At 35.3% G+C, this 17143-nt stretch overlaps 1 protein-coding gene across 27 annotated transcripts in view; it reads left to right on the top strand.

Annotated features, from left to right (window-relative positions):
* Nucleotides 1–12212, top strand: part of BAZ2B (bromodomain adjacent to zinc finger domain 2B) — a 334986-nt gene extending 322774 nt beyond the window's left edge. For 16 of the 27 annotated variants that reach the window (XM_017546643.2, XM_017546776.2, XM_037745451.1 and 13 more), the window contains 4 exons: nt 2085–2350; nt 3107–3250; nt 7406–7550; nt 11955–12211. In XM_017546643.2, coding sequence (XP_017402132.1) covers nt 2085–2350; nt 3107–3250; nt 7406–7550; nt 11955–12047 — 648 coding nt within the window. In that variant the 3' untranslated portion in view covers nt 12048–12211. Of the gene's footprint in view, nt 1–2084; nt 2351–3106; nt 3251–7405; nt 8857–11954 lie in introns of those variants that run through there. The other 11 variants (XM_037745455.1, XM_017546765.2, XM_037745457.1 and 8 more) reach the window with 3 other exon arrangements.
* Nucleotides 12213–17143: the final 4931 nt, after the last annotated feature.

Genomic DNA, 17143 nt, shown 5'->3' with positions numbered 1-17143 from the left:
TGATTTTTGTACATTGATTTTGTATACTGAGACTTTGCTGAAGTTGCTTATCAGTTTCAGGAGAATTTGGGCTGAGACGATGGGGCCTTCTAGATATACAATCATGTCGCCTGCAAATAGAGACAATTTGACTTCCTCCTTTCCTATTTGAATACCCTTTATTTCTTTTTCTTGCCTGATTGCTCTTTGAATAGGAGTGGTGAGAGAGGGCATCCTTGTCTAGTACCAGATTTCAAAGGGAATGCTTCCAGTTTTTGCCCATTTAGTATGATATTGGCTGTTGGTTTGTCGTAAATAGCTTTTATTATTTTGAGATACATTCCATCAATACCTAGTTTGTTGAGGGTTTTTAGCATAAAGGGCTGTTGAATTTTGTCAAAGGCCTTCTCTGCATCAATTGACACAATCATATGGTTTTTGTCTTTATGGAAATCTAGTACCAGATTTCAAAGGGAATGCTTCCAGTTTTTGCCCATTTAGTATGATATTGGCTGTTGGTTTGTCGTAAATAGCTTTTATTTTGAGATATGTTCCGTCAATACCTAGTTTGTTGAGGGTTTTCAGCATAAAGCACTGTTGAATTTTGTCAAAGGCCTTCTCTGCGTCAATTGACATAATCATATGGTTCTGTTTATGTGGTGAATTATGTTTATAGACTTGCATATGTTGAACCAGCCTTGCATCCCCGGGATGAGTCCTACTTGATCATGGTTGAGAAGCTTTTTGATGTGCTGTTGCAATCGGCTTGCCAATATTTTATTGAAGATTTTTGCATCTGTGTTCATCATGGATATTGGCCTGAAGTTTTCTTTTCTTGCTGAGTCTCTGCTGGGTTTTGGTATCAGAATGATGATGGTCTCATAAAATGATTTGGGAAGGATTCCCTCTTTTTGGATTATTTGGAATAGTTTCAGAAGGAATGGTACCAGCTCCTCTTTGTATGTCTGGTAAAATTCGGCTCTGAACCCATCTGCACCTGGGCTTTCTTTGGGTGGTAGGCTCTTAATTGCTGCCTCAACTTCAGACCTTGTTATTGGTCTATTCAGGGTTTTCTAAAAGTGTTTGGTATGTACCACATATTTGGAAAATCAAAATAAAAGTCATACATTGCCAGAACTTTACATATCTCTCTTTTATGATCTATTATATTTATCATAACATTTAACTCTCAAAAGGCAGATTTTATTTCTCTGTGAATACAGGGTGGGGCACCCTTCTTGTTGCATCAGTGTGTTGCCTGCAAATTGTGGTTATGTTTGCATAAGACCACATTGATATTTCTTTTTTGCATGTAATCCTAGAGCTAGAATGACTTTAGCTAGTATGTGGTTTCTCATTCTTATTTTTAAAATAAGAAAATAAGACCTCACAAATATTTTTGCTCAAAGTTAGTAGCAGAGCCATAACTGGAATTCATATCCTTTGGTTCCAAGTACAATATCTTTTATAGCTTTCTATGTTGTTTTTCTCAGAAACAGACATCGTTTTCCCCCATCTTTCACCACTGCTTTGTTCACACCTGGGAGCCACAAGTTTGTGGAACTCTCTTCTTATTGCAAATACCTTTATTTTTTACCCCCCAAAAAAGAATCAATTTCTAGTAGATTTGATCACTTGGATTTCTCTATTTGATACTTCCTTAGCTCTTTTTCATTTTTTGGCCTGGCTTTTTATTATCTCTTCAACTTTCTTATTAACAATTTCTGTATTTTCATTTATGTTTATCTTTATTCTTAATTCTGTTGTGCTCCAAAAGAGAATTCTTTTGTATCTTTAAAATCATTCAGTTAGTGACCTAGACAAAAGGAATACTACAGACACATTCTATAGATGAACTACCATGAGATCAGGGTCTCAAGTTTTAAGAATTCTTAAAATTAATAGACTTTTCATGTTTTATTAGATTTTATCCTTATGAGAGAAAAAATACACAGATCTTTCTTAAGAATAATAGTTATCAACATTCTAGATCAGAGTTATTCTTTTTTCTTGTTTGTCCTGTCAGACTTTCATAATTTAAAATAATAGAAGGTCTGTAGACAGTCACTTTCTTAAACTTCATTTACTTTTTTTTTAAATTAAAGGCAAGTGGTCAAACTGTAAAAATCAAAAAACTTCATGTCAAAGGAAAAAAGACTAATGAGTCAAAGAAAGGCAAGAAGGTAACTTTAACAGGAGATACTGAAGATGAAGACTCTGCATCTACAAGTAGTTCTCTAAAAAGAGGAAACAAAGATCTCAAGAAAAGAAAAATGGAGGAAAACACTTCTATTAACTTGTCAAAACAAGAAAGTTTTTCTTCAGTTAAGAAACCTAAAAGAGATGACTCCAAGGACCTAGCTCTTTGCAGGTATTATTTCCATTTTCATGCACTCTGTATTTGTAAAATCCCATTTTATTTGTTTAAAAATCTTTTACCATATTAAAGCTTCCTTTCTGATAATTTGTGGAAATAAAAAATGTAAAGCACAAGTGTTAAGAAAATGTGTAAGTACAGTAAATGTATTCCTTTGTCCTTTAACATTAATTTGCATTGAGTTTTTATTTGAAAGATTATTATTGGGCCTGGCACAGTGGCTCATGCCTAAAATCCCAGCACTTTGAGAAACTGAGATGGGCAGGTCACCTGAAGTCAGAAGTTCGAGACCAGTCTGGCCAACATGGTGAAACCCTGCCTCTACTAAAAATACAAGCATTAGCTGGGCGTAGTGTCGCACATCTATAATCCCAGCTACTTGAGAGGCTGAGGCAGGAGAATCACTTGAACCTGGGAGGCTAAGGTTGTGTTGAGCTAAGATGGCACCACTGTACTCCAGCCTGGGCAACAGAGCAAGCCTTTGTCTCTGTCTCTATCTCTCTGTCTCTCTCTCACTTTCTCTCTCTCTATATATATATATATGTATATATATATGTGTGTATATACATATATATATACGTATATATATATGTGTATATACATATATATATACACACACATACACACAGATATATATGTGTGTGTGTGTGTATATATAATATACATATATATAATAACTGAATTTTTTTTAAATTAGAGAATAGACAATTGTAAAGTATGGATACTGATTTCAAACATTATTTTCTTTAGTATGATTCTGACTGAAATGGAAACTCATGAGGATGCATGGCCTTTTCTACTTCCTGTAAACTTGAAACTTGTTCCTGGTTATAAGAAAGTTATTAAGAAGCCTATGGATTTTTCCACAATTAGAGAGAAACTAAGTAGTGGACAGTAAGTAAATCATTTCAGTTTACTAAATATTTATTGAATCCCTGATATGTGCTGGGCATATTTGCAGTGAGCCAAAGTTATTTTAATTAACCATAAGATATAGGCCCTGCCTTTCAGGCGGGTGTGTGTATGTGTTATTTGGCTAGGGTAGAATAGCATAGAAGAGAAACCAACTAAAATTATTTAAGAAAGTAAAAACCAGTATAATAGGCCGGGCGTGGTGGCTCACACCTGTAATCCTAGCACTTGGGGAGGCCGAGGTGGGTGGATCACCTGAGGTTAGGAGTTCAAGACCAGCCTGGCCATCATGGTGAAATCCCATCTTAAAAAAAAAAAAGTGTAATAAACCTGCTTTTGACATTAAAAGAGCACCACAAACCCAGGCTGAAGGTAAGGAAAAGTAACAGGAAAGCCTCCCAAAGGAAGTAATATATAAGCCAGAACTTGTATTCTGCATCCATGGCACAACCACACCTCATATGGATTTAACAAAAATTGACTTAAATATTGTTAGATGACCATAACGCGGAAATAGAAGATCTTTGGAAGTTTTACATATTAAGAGCTTTAATGTAGTTATTGGAGAATACCAAAATTCCTTTTATTAATGTGGAGAGAAAACTATTATTTGCTCTTCTCTACCTTATCCTCTTTGCAATCCTATTCCAAGAATAAAGTTACTTACTTTGGGAGGCTTTCCTGATACTCATGCAATGTGTATTTTAATTATGTTGTTATTATTCAGTATATTATTTAGATCTTCCTGTACATTCTTTTGGTGAAAATAACTGGAGTCTGTGTACTCTATACTTAATTTAGAAGAGTTAAATAGAACTTATAATGATCAGTGTCCCTCACATATATCAAGTGATTTACTAAGTTAACCAGATGACTAATTTATTTCTTTGGAGGATGAAATAACAGTCTTCCAAAGGTTTATGTCTGTTTTGTTTTATTATTTTCTTAATTACAGAAGGGACCTCCCTAAATTCGGGAAGCATTTAAAACCATTAAAATGATTGATTGGTACTGATTGGTTCCAGTATGCAAATGCTGTGATCAAGATATGGACTAGTTCTTTCTTTGTTCTATCAAAATAGTCCATTGTCTAGATGGATGGCACAATGAAATTTGTAATTAACATGGCCAAGAGGAAGAATTACACATGAAGACTTTACTAGTATTTAAATTAACTTTTGATTTTAACTTCCATGATCTTCCAGTTCCTGGATACAGGATTAACATAAACCTCAAAACTCCTAAAACAAATAGGCTTAGAAATAAATACAACAAAAAATGCTACAGAATCATATGGGCCAGGTGAGGTGGCTCACACCTGTAATCCCAGCACTTTGGGAGGCTGGAGGCAGACAGATCAGGAGTTTGAGACCAACCTGGCCAATATGGTGAAATCTTGTCTCTACTAAAAGACTAAAAGTACATAAATTAGCTGGGCATGGTGGCGCATGCCTTTAGTCCCAGCTACTCAGGAGGTTGAGGCACGAGAATCACTTGAACCCAGAGGTGGAGGCTGCAGTGAGCCAAGATCACGCCGCTGCACACTCCAGCCTGGGCAACTGAGTAAGACTGTATCTCAAAAAAAAAAAAAAAAAAAAAAAAAAAAAAAAAAAAAAAAAAAAAAAAAAAAAAAAAAAAAAAAAGCTACAAAATGAAAGCTTTGGAAAATGTGTTCGGGTGAATGGAGGAAGTCACAAGGGAAGAGGAAGAGAGAAGGAAACAGTCTGTGTAATCCTGTTTGTGATGCCAGCTGTGTGGGAAGCAAAATTCAGTGGATTCAAGCTCCTAAAACTCTCCAGTTGGAGTTGGTTAAACCCAAAGTAATGAGGCAGAACCAAAACTCACAAACCATATTTAAAATTTTTAAACTAGAAATGTTTAGAATAGAGGGAGTGGCCTACTTTAATGAATCTTTCTGAGTTCCATTAGCCACCCATCCCCTAAAGGAAGGACACACATATGAGTTATATACTTTTCTCCTGGATTCCACTCTCCCTAAGGTTAATCATTAACCTTTTCTTAGGGTAAGGAGCAATCTAAAGAGAAGTAGTTCGTAAAATAACTTTAAAATATTTTATAAAAATCATTACTACACATATTGTATGATTCCATTTGTATGAAGTATCCCTAATAGATAAATTCATAGGGACAGATAGAAGATTGGTGGTTGCCAGGTGCTGGGAAGAGGGAGGAATGGGGAATAACTGCTTAATGAGTATGATGTTTCCTTTCAGGGTGATGGCAGTGTTTTGAAGACAGAAGTGACGATAATACCATGTTGTGACTTAAATGCCACTGAATTGTCTACCTTAATATGGTTAATTTTATGTGAATTTCTTCTCCTCAATAAAAATAAGCAAATAATTCCTAGGAAAATGGATGAGGTTACATGTGAGCATATTACACATACGGAAATGTTTCTTTCATTTACACAGAAGGGAGTGAAAGGTCATATAAGATATTTCACCAAAAAAATAGAATTCCACTTTGACAAGCTTTCACAGCAAAGCTTGTGTGTTTCATGGGGTATTTTTCTTTTTTTAATTTTTATTTAAGTTTTTGTGGATACATAGTAGATGTATATATTTATGGGCTGTACAAGATACAGGCATGCAATGCATAATAATCACATCATGGAAAATTGAGTATCACGTCAAGCATTTATCCTTTGTGTTACGCATCATCCAATTATGCTCTTTTAATTTAAAGTGTGTACAGTTAAATTATTATTGACTATCGTCCCCTGGTTGTGCTATCACATACTAGATCTTACTCATTCCTTCTATTTTTTTATGCCCATTAACCATCTCACCTCCCCACAGCCCTTCCCAACCTCTGGTACCCATCCTTTTACTCTGTTTCCAAGAGTTTAGTTGTTTTGATTTTTAGATTCCATAAATAAGTAAGAACATGTGATGTTTGTCTTTCTGTGCCTGGCTTATTTCACTTAACATAATGACCTCCACTTGATCCACATTGTTTCAAATGACAAAATCTCATTCTTTTTTTATGGCTGAATAGTGCTCCATTGTGTATAAGTACCACATTTTCTTTATCCATTCACCCACTGATGGACACTTAGGGTGCTTCCAAATCTTGGCTATTTGAACAGTGCTGCAACAAACACAGGAGCACAGATGTCTCTTTAATATGCTGATCTCCTTTCTTTTGGGTATATACCCAGCAGTGGGATTGCTGGATCACATGGTAGCTCTGTTTTTAGTTTTTTGAGGAATCTACAAACTGTTCTCCATAGTGGTTGTACTAATTTACACTCATGGGATATTTTAATGGTTACATTATTTTAGTATCCAGCTTGTCATAGGTTAGAGTTAATTTAAAATTTGAATTTCTAAAAGCTGTCTTTTAAAATTTGTTGAATTGGCTTGAGTTGGCTTGAAATGACCATTCCTTTCTTACTAATAAGCTTAGGCAAATTCATTCACCTTTCTTTTCTCTTTTCTGTTTTCCTACAGAGGAAGAAAATTGGGTTTATCTCACCAGAAAAGCATGGAAACCACACTGCTTCTTGTTGAAAGACAGACCCTCATAATGTTACCTCTAGTGCAGAGATAGCATATGCTTTGTTTGCTTATTTGGGTTCGTCATACTCCAATTCTTGGGCAAAAGAGCATAAATAAGATAAGAGAAATAGGAAATGGGGAATTCCATATATAAAAGCTACAGGACAAGTGTTAATTTTTATCATTGCATAGAAAGCATTTACATGATTTCTACTGCAGCTGAGCATTTTTGAATACAGATAATAGGATCCTACAAGTGATACATTTGGTCAGAGAACTTAATAAATTAGTCAAGTGGGATAGGTCCTGTGACAGAACTGTGTAACACAGGTCAAACAGGAGATGGGATATGGGAAAATGCCAGTTGAAATATGTTTTGTTCTTTAGAGAAATATGTTTTTCCATTTAACCTGTTCTTTAAATCCAATATGTTCCAGAACATACAAAAATTTTTAAATGTTCCATCTATAAGAAGGTATCATATTTTTATATCAGTTTAAATGCAGTTATCCTAATCATTTTTTTTTCACTTTTACCCTTTGTTAACTCTTCATTTTTTTACAAAACAAAGCTACTGTATGAAAGTAATCACTAATTATGTGTTTTCTTTCAGGTATCCAAACCTTGAAACCTTTGCTCTAGATGTCAGGCTTGTTTTTGACAACTGTGAAACATTTAATGAAGATGATTCTGATATAGGCAGAGCTGGCCACAATATGAGGAAGTATTTTGAAAAAAAGTGGACAGATACTTTCAAAGTGAGCTGAAGTTATAATAATCTCTTTATTTTTTTTTCTTTTAAACAAGGACAAATGAGACCAGCAATGTGAACTGTATTTACATAAATGTGCAAGGCACATACATAATGACTTTCTTTTTCCTTAAGATAAGTATAAAAAAAAAGTATCAGAAGAATGATACCATTTTTAAAGGCTTCACTCCTACAACAACCAAGGCCCTTGGTTATTGGTTTGTGTGATTTATCAGCTAATTTAGGTAGAACAGGGAAGCACACCCAAAGAATTTTCAAAGGAAAGGGTGTTATAGTGCAATAGCAATTAAAATATATCAAATCGCACTGAATACTCAACACCAGAGCTCTAATGTGGGAAATGGTTCTCCTTTCCCTCTCAATAAATATCTATTTTTCATTTTTTTACTTTGTAGTTTATTTTTTAGTGAATGTATTTAATTTTATGAATTATTTATGATTAAACCACATCCAGAATCTTCGTTTTCTGTGAAAAGGAAGAACTAGAAAATTGCTTTAAATCTTGAAAATACAACAAGGAATGTTTTAAAATATAAAACAAAGCCAAGTTAAACTGTTTACACTGATGTGCTATAAAAGCACCAAAAAGAAACTTTACTGTAGAGTTACAAGTACATTTATATATATATGTTGCTGCATCACTTGTGTAGTTAAATTGTATTTCCAAACAGTGAAAAAATTGACATGTATATACTGTTCATTCTTGTTTATATTAAGTCTTGTTTTAAATATGTATTATGTGTATATATTGTTTGCAGACCTTATTGTTCATGCCTTAGAGGATTGTAGCATTTTATTTTCGTCTGAAGGTAATGATAGCTATACAGTCTGTACAGTAATTATCCTCTACCAACACTGTGGCGTCTCCTTAATCTTGGTAGTGCCTGCCTTTGAAACAGGGTGTAGGGGATATTAGTTTTCCATTTTTCTATTTTGTTACATAATTTTAAGCCACCAGGGCCTAAATTAAAGTATAATCATTTGTATCCACGTGGAATAAAATTGTGACAATTTCCTACGCACACAGTATTTTTTCATAGAAACATTTCCCTCCCATTTGCCTTGCCTCAGAAATAAATTTAAAAGACATTTGTAACCACTGTGTTTTATCTACTGTGTGTTGTGGTGGCCTGTTGGAGGCAAATAGATCAGACTTTTTTTTGTACCTATGTAAGAGTACTTGAAGTTTTATTTAAAATAAAATGTTGTGAAAAAGGTAGCATTCTTTTTTTTAGGAGTGTTATTTTTCACTATGTGTGGCACGGATACAATAAAAGACTTTTACAAACTTATTTTTTAGTTTTTCTTAATGGAACTGAAAATATATTCTTTTTTAAAAAGCCAGTTAATTTAAATTTGATTTTTACAGAGACCTAAAGGAGGAACAGTGTGTAGAGTATGGTTCACAGAGCACTGGGGTGGGTGGAAGAGGGTGAGTTTCAGTCAAGTGGCCAAACTTCTGTAGCCTCTGAGCCTCACTGGTCTGTAAACTTCTCTGGACTTGGTTTTCTTTCTTCTTTCACATTTTCAAGATGAAAATATTGGAATACATTAGATCTTGTTCTGGTATGAAAAATGTCTCTATGGCTAGCCAAATAACCCAACTGTCAAGAAGAAAAACCAATATATAAATTAGTCTAATAAGACATATATTTCTCCAAGCATTCAAGAAATACAATTTGCTGTCCTGCTGAGCTCTGCCAGACTCCGGAGAATCACTGTTGCACAAGCCAGGCCCAGCCTTCATGGAGCTTATAGCCCCTTGAAGTGGGCCTTAGATACTGTCCACTGCTTTTTATCATGAAGAGAGAATAGAAATGTTTTGAAAAGAAAAATTTTTTTAACTTCACCAAGCTTCAAAGCCCCAGAGTATTTTCAGTATCTCGATTGTTTATGAAGACTTATATGAAAAACAGCTGTTACTATGTAAATGTGTCCGTTTCTGTTAACCACATATTACAGTGATGGCTTAAGGGGGCTGGTGCTTGAGCAAAAATGCCTTGTAGAGCAGGGAAGAAGGTGACACTGTGAATAAAATGTCTGGTTTTTGTGTTTCTAGAACTGCCTAGTGCTCCATGGGGATTCTTCATGAGGGAAATCCATGGGATACTTCATGAGGATTTTTTTTTTTTTTTTTTGCCTTAGAGATTATATATGCCTACATTAATTTATATTAGACAGTACGTAAGTGGCTTGATAATAACTTGTCTAGTGTCGAAGGGCTCATAAATGAGAAAATACTTAAGCACACATACACAAAATTTTTTGAGAGTGAAAATTTACTTTTTTAAAATAGGAAAAAAAAGGAAAGCTTGGTAAATCTTGGCTCCTTTGGATTGGTGTCTTCATTGTTACTCAGCAGAGGTAGCTGTTAAAACCTTAGTGGGCGTGATCCCACAAGGGCTGCAGTTGGAGTAGGTGACGGTGGTTCCTATACATCATGGATCACTTGTTATGTAAGTGACTCGTGCACTCCCAGTGCCCTAGGTTGGGCTTATTTTCAATAAAACCAGTATCATTGTTCTCCTCAAATTAAAAAAAAATTATCCTAACTCTCTGATGTCACATAGTTGCAAGTATATATAACATATTTTCATTAAGATAAAGTAGGCTTTCACTTGAACCTTCTTCATTTTAGTCCTAAATGCTCTGTAAATTATTTAAAAACTGGCCAGCTTTCAAGTTTAGATTTAGATTATCACTCAAGTGGTGACCACCAAGGATAACCAAACAATCCACTACTGCTGAACAGAGAAAATCATCATCAGTTTGAAACAATATGTAGACAGTAAATTAATATTTGAGTTGTTAACCACAGTGAAAATTAAACAGGTGAAAATGTGTCTATAGGTACACCTAAAACTCAAAAGAAATAAATTAACCATAAATGCAAGGTGATCCTTTTCTTGTTCCAACCCCAAAATAAAATTTGTCACAAGCACTAGTTTTAATCTAAATTATGAAGGATCTAATCTGTCTTTGGTAACTTAAGGTACCCCTACATGCTCCTTCTCTTTTCCAAACCCTCAATCCCCATATTCTTTAAGGAAATTCAAAATTATGTTCCTTTAGCTTTATCAGATTAGACACATCCTCAACAAAGAAACCTGCTATCAGACATTTACTCTTAATTATAAATTTAATTTATGAGCTACCTCTTTCAAGATTATTTACATTTTAAATATCTTCAATTGAGAAATGAAAGAGATTTGTGTTTTGCTAAAAGAATCTTGTTTCAACAAGGAGAATAAGGGAGGTATTTTATTTTATCTTATTTCATTTTATTTTATTTTTATTTTTGAGTCAGAGTCTTGCTCAGTCGCCTAGGCTGGAGTAGGGTGGTATGATCGTGGCTCACTGCAACCTCCGCCTCCCAGGTTCAAGCGATTCTTGTGCCTCAGCCTCCCAAGCAGCTAGGACTACAGGCACATGCTACCACACCTGGCTAATTTTTGTGCTTTTAGTAGAGATGGGGGTTTCACCATATTGGCCAAGCTGTTCTCAAACTCCTGATTTCAGATGATCTGCCTGCCTCAGCCTCCCAAAGTGCTGGGATTACAGACATGAGCCACTAAAAATTTTTTTCCACAGGGATGTGACTTTAAAAAATAGGGAAATGAATAGAATCTTATCTGCTAGAATCTTGCTTCAACAAGATCTCTTAGACTTGCTTTGGCCACATTACAACTCTACCAAAAATAGGAATTTTTTTTTTTAAACTTCAACTAATTGAGGTAATTAATTCCTTTCTTCAATTCATGGCACACTCTTTACATTATTCTTGCAAAGCCCTCTTTGTTACTTTTTTTTGTTTTATTCTTTCATTGGTCTCCACTTTCCCCCATATACAACCACTTAAAATATGCCTTTCCAGTCGACCCTTTATGTATCTACTTAGTGATATGTTTCTTTATATAATGTGAAAAATACATATGTACAGACAGTGGTTTTCAGACATATGAATTGCATTATGCTACTGTTTTAAAATTCTGTTTCTGTTTCTTTTGAGTTAAAGTGTTAACTCTAGTTCATTGGTTTAGATTGCTATAAGATATTCCATCAGAGGCATACACCACATTTTACTTACAAATTTCTCTACAAATGACAACCTAGGTTGCCTGCAACTCATTGTCACTGCAAATAATACTGCAGTGATTGTTTTAATACATAGACTTGTGTATGGAATCCAGTTTCCAAGATGGCCCCAAGTGATCCTTGCCTTCTAGTATTCATGCCCTCGTATAATCCCTTTCCACATTGTACTGGGGCTAATCTTTGTGACCAACGTAATATGGCATAGTGATAGCTTGTGAATTCCCAGTCTAAGCCATAAAATAACACTGCTGCTTCCGCCTTGTTCTCTTGGATTACTTGTTCTCTGCAAAACCAGCCACTATGTTATGAGGACGCTCTAGCAGCCCAGCCCTGTGGAGCAGCCAATAGCTACCACCAACTTACCAGCCCTTTGACTGAGGCACCTTAGAAGTGGATCCTTCAGCCCAAGTTAAACATTCGGATGACCAGATGCCCAGCCAACATCTCAACTGAAATTTCATGATCAACCCTGAGCCAGAACCACCCAGCTAAGCCATTCCTGACTTCTTAACTCATAGAAGCTATGAGATAATAAATGTTTATTGTTGGTTTAAAGCACTCTGTTTTGACTAATTTGTTATACAGCAATTGATAATTAATATCCTGAGGTAAGTGTTTCTCTAGGATCTACACAGGGGAAAATGCCCAGTTGTTAGGTCTGTACTTGCTTAACTTGCTGTGATATTGCCGTGATGCTCTCCAGACGACTGCACCAGGTTAGCCTCCTACCAGCAGTGGAAGAGGGCTCTTTCTTCCTACCGCCCAACCAGTTCTCAATATTTGGGTTATTTTTTCCTAACGATTTATTACAGATTTTGAATTTTGAAAAGTATCAAAATATCTATGCAATAAATAGACACTTCAGTTGCCTATTTGGGAAGACTAAGGTCATCTTTCTCATCTGTATATAATATCCCTGCAGCAAATGTGTATTGTTTACTTTTTAAACATGTAAGAAATCTTTTACAACCAAGTATCAATTTAGCTAGTAGATATAACAAGTGAATTTACTAAATAATGTCATTTAAGGATGAAAATTGATATTACATAATGATTGAGATGTAGGTTAATTTCACATACATGATTTCACTTAGGGTTAGATAGCTTTTTATTATATAGATATTTTACATACAAAATATCTATGCAATAAATAGACACTTCACTTGCCTATTCAGTAGCAGTCTTGTCTTTTAGATGCTGGTTGGCCATATGATTCAGGGGGTGAATCTTTGTTAGTAAGCCAACCATAGTAACTCCATTCCTCTTGAGAGTGATTGCTTAATGAAGGCATGTGATAGAATTCTAGGTAGTGACAAGAGAGCAAGTCTGCTGGGAGACTTCTGGAGAAGTGTCCAGTGGAGAGCTTGTGTCCCAAAGTGACATATTCTCTTGTCTTTGGAAATGGTTGTCAGAGACCATGATGCTTGGAGCTTCTGCATCCATTATTCAACTATGCAGAGAGAATATGAAAGTAACTCTGAGGAGGAGGGTGAGTACGGGAGGGGGAAAGAAAGGACCTGGGTTCTTTATAACATGAGTCATCAAATTAACCTTGGAACTGCTACTACATCTGAACACTTTGCTAGGTGAGAGAATATGTTTATTGTGTAAGCCATTTTGATGTGAATCTTTTCTTTCAGATGGAAGTATCTTGATATAGCCAGGGCTACTGCTTCATAGCTATTCAGGCTACATGCTGTACAACTCAAGAGTGCTTCATTTATGTAGATCAGGGTACAGCTCATTTCACAGGTAAGAAAGCTAATATCAATACTACTAATACTCATTGCCACCCAACTTAGTTAGCTTGAGTTAGGACTTAAACATTTGTTTTTGGCCTTCAGAAACAGCATTCCTCAGAACATGTTATGACTGATTTTCTTGATGACTGTAAATATTTGTTGAATGCATTTTTTCCACAAAATATTCCATCACTCATCTGAGCACTGGTAGCATTACAGAATGATAATATTGAGATGTTTATTAATTTTTATCTATTTATTTTTTTGAGATAAGGTCTTGCTCTGTTGCTCAGGCTTGAGCGTAGTAGTGCAACCATGGCTCACTGCAGCCTCAACTCCTGGACTCAAGCAGTCTTCCCCTCAGCCTCCTGAGTAGCTGGGACCTCAGGCCCATGCCACCACAACTGGCTAATTTTTTTTTTTTTATTAGAAATGGGGTCTTGCCATGTTGCCCAGGCTGGTCTTGAACTCCTGAGTTCAAGCGATCCTCCCACTTCGTCCTCCCAAAGTAGCAGGATTATAGGCATGAGCCACTGTGCCCAGCCAAGATATTTATTCTTAAAATATTAATGCATACTAGTTTATTTAGAAACAGTTACATTTCTTTGGAATGAAAATATAAAAAGAAGAATGAAAGCTAATCTTGCTTCTGTACATGAGGAAGAAACTAGGTCTAACTTTAACCCTCCTACTGTAATCAATCAGGCAACTGGACAAAATATATGAAACAAATGTGTTCAGACATTATATTATAGGGGCAGTATAAGACTCTTAATTCCTAAAATAAGTGTAACAAATGAAGCTGGTCTTGTGTTTTCCCTGGCTTCTACTGAAGGCACTTTCTGGACTTTAGTGGAAGACGTATATTCTGAATAGAGCACAGAAATCACGCTGAATTGAGGAGACAGGTCAAAGTTTAGGAAGGCTGAGGTTGCTGGTGTTTCCAGGTTATAATACCAGAGAAGAGAGGGCTATGCAGAAACAGCTCCAGAAATCAAGTCTGCCCTGAGACATTTGATAAATACTAACCTGCACGTGATGAGGATGGAACTCTCCAAGGCCAGGCAAAAAATGACCAGGGATCTATAAGTCAAACAATCCCCAGAGCTCACACAGGGCTGGGAGACATTTGAGTTCTGACCAGTCAAAGTAGAGAAACTTCAAAGATGAACTCCCAGGAAATTCAGTAGAGACACCAAAAGAGTCACACCTTAAAGAGTAGGGCTAAACTAGCTCTGGAGAAAAGACTACTATACTCCTCCCCTAACAAAGTTTGCAAACAAGCCTCAAAAGGATCAAAATGATCTGCAAGTAACTTAACTGCCTACTAGAATGAAGTCCAATATTCTTTAGAGAAGACAACAAAATTCAACACTCAACAATGTAAAATTTAATATGTTTACCATTCAATCAAAAATTACTATACCTAGACATGAAATGAAGGAAAACATGACCTATAACCAGGAGAAAAATCAGTCAAGAGAAACAGACCCAGAAATGACAAAGATGATGGAATTAAGAGGAAAGGATTTTAAAATAGATTATTATAAATATGTTGAAGGAAAAATGAGCATGATGAAGAGAGAATGAAATATGTAGAAAACAAACAGAAGCCCTGGAGATTTTTTTAAGTACGACATACAAAAATAAAATACATCATCATCAAGTGGGATTTATCAAGAGAACAAGTTCAGTTTAACTTTTGAAAAACATCATAGTAATAGAATATTAGAAAAATTACCATATTAACAATATAGGAAGAAAGCCAATTATCTCAATAGATGCAGAAAAAGCATTTGAAATTCACCATTTCATGTTTACAATTCTAAGCAAATTAAGACTAGAAGAGAATCTCCTCAGTGTGACGAAGTGCATTATGAAAAACCTATACTTGGCATCCTAAGTTGAAGACCAAATGGATGCTTTCATTCTAAGATTGGGAACAAGGCAAGGATATTCATTTTTACCACATATCTTCTACATTGCACTGAAAGTATTAGCCTTCACAAAAACAAAGAAGAAATAAAAAGCACTCAAAATGGAAAGGAAGAGGCAAAGTTGTCTTGATTTGCAGATGACATGATTATGTATATACACAATCCCAAGGAGACGAAAAGATAATCAAATCAAAACTAATAAGTGAATTTAGCCAGGTCACAAGACCCAAGAAAACAATACTTAAGTTAGATTTCATCAAAATTAAACATTTATGTTATTCAAAACACATTCTTTTTTAAAAGAAAAGAGTACTAATTGAGAGAAAATACAAAATTGGCAATACACCTGTTTTTGAAAAATTTGTATCAAAAATATGTTAAAACCCTTATAAAATATAACTCCACAAAAGAAGATATACAAATGGACAGTAAGCACACACAAAAGTGTTTAATTTTATTAATATCTAACAAATGGGAGTTTTTTTTTAAATGTATAATGAGATACAACTATACACTCACTACAATGACCAAAACTAAAAAGGCTGAAAATAAATACCACCTGTTGGCAACGATGTAGAGGAATTTGGAACTCTCATGTAGAACCACTGGAAATAGAAAATGGTATGACCACTTTGGAAAATTGTTCAAGTTTCTTATAAACTCAAATACACACTTTTCATAGTAATTCCACTTCTGTGTATTAATCAAGAAAAATGGAAACATGTTCACACAGAGACTTGAACAAAAATGTTAATAACACTTTTATTCATAATAGCCAAAACTTGGGGGAAAAAACTATTCATTGACAAGTGAATAAACAAATTGTGCTATGTGTGTAGAATGGAACATTAGCAATAAAAAGTAATAAACTACTAATATGCCCAAAAGTTTGAATCTCAGAAACATAATGATAAACAAAAAAGCCAGAAACAAAAGAGTATGCACCATATGATTCCATTTATATGAAATTCAAGAAAAGGCAAAAACAAATCTACAGTGAAAAAATGCAGATCAGTGGTTACCTAGGACCAGGCAGGGATGGAAAAAGGTTGATTGCAATGTGTCATGGGAACTTTTTTGTGATGGAATTATTCTACTATTTAAGTGATGTTAAAACTCAACAGAATGTCCAGTTTAAATAATTGCATTTTATTTTATGTAAATTAAACTTTAGTCCATTTTCTCAGAAACCTAAAGATTTGGTATCTGGATGTGTTACATCCTTAATTTTATTATTTATCCATCATTTTTATTTATCACCACTTCATAGCATAGGTGGTCACCTCCACAGGTAGGGGATTTTCATGGTAGTTTGTCTTTCAATGCTGATTTTTTTCAATGTGGCACTGGTGCTACGGTGGCATAAAATATGTTTAAGCCCTTCAGATAATTTGAGAGTCATATGAAAGACAAGTGGAAGGGAACTTCCTTCTGAAAAATGCGGCAATTCAACTTTGAATATAGCAGGCTGATGCCTTACCTGAATCAGGAATAAAAATTACATCCCTGTTCATCTTCATACAGTTTCAAATATTACCTCTGTGAGTGTTTCCCAGTGTTTTTAACATTAAGTACGGCCAGGCATGGTGGTTCACACCTGTAATCCCAGCACTTTGGGAGGCAGAGGCAGATGGATCATGAGCTCAGGAGATTGAGACCATCCTGGACAACATAGTGAAACCCCATCTCTACTAAACATATAAAAATCAGCCAGGTGTGATAGTGTGTGCCTGTAGTCCCAGCTACTCAGGAGGCTGAGGCAGGAGAATCGCTTGAACCTGGGAGGCGGAGGTTGCAGTGAGCCA

This window comes from Cebus imitator, unplaced genomic scaffold (genome assembly GCF_001604975.1).
Source record: "Cebus imitator isolate Cc_AM_T3 unplaced genomic scaffold, Cebus_imitator-1.0 Scaffold10, whole genome shotgun sequence".
Taxonomy (NCBI): domain Eukaryota; kingdom Metazoa; phylum Chordata; class Mammalia; order Primates; family Cebidae; genus Cebus; species Cebus imitator.
This window is presented reverse-complemented; position numbering and strand designations above follow the sequence as displayed.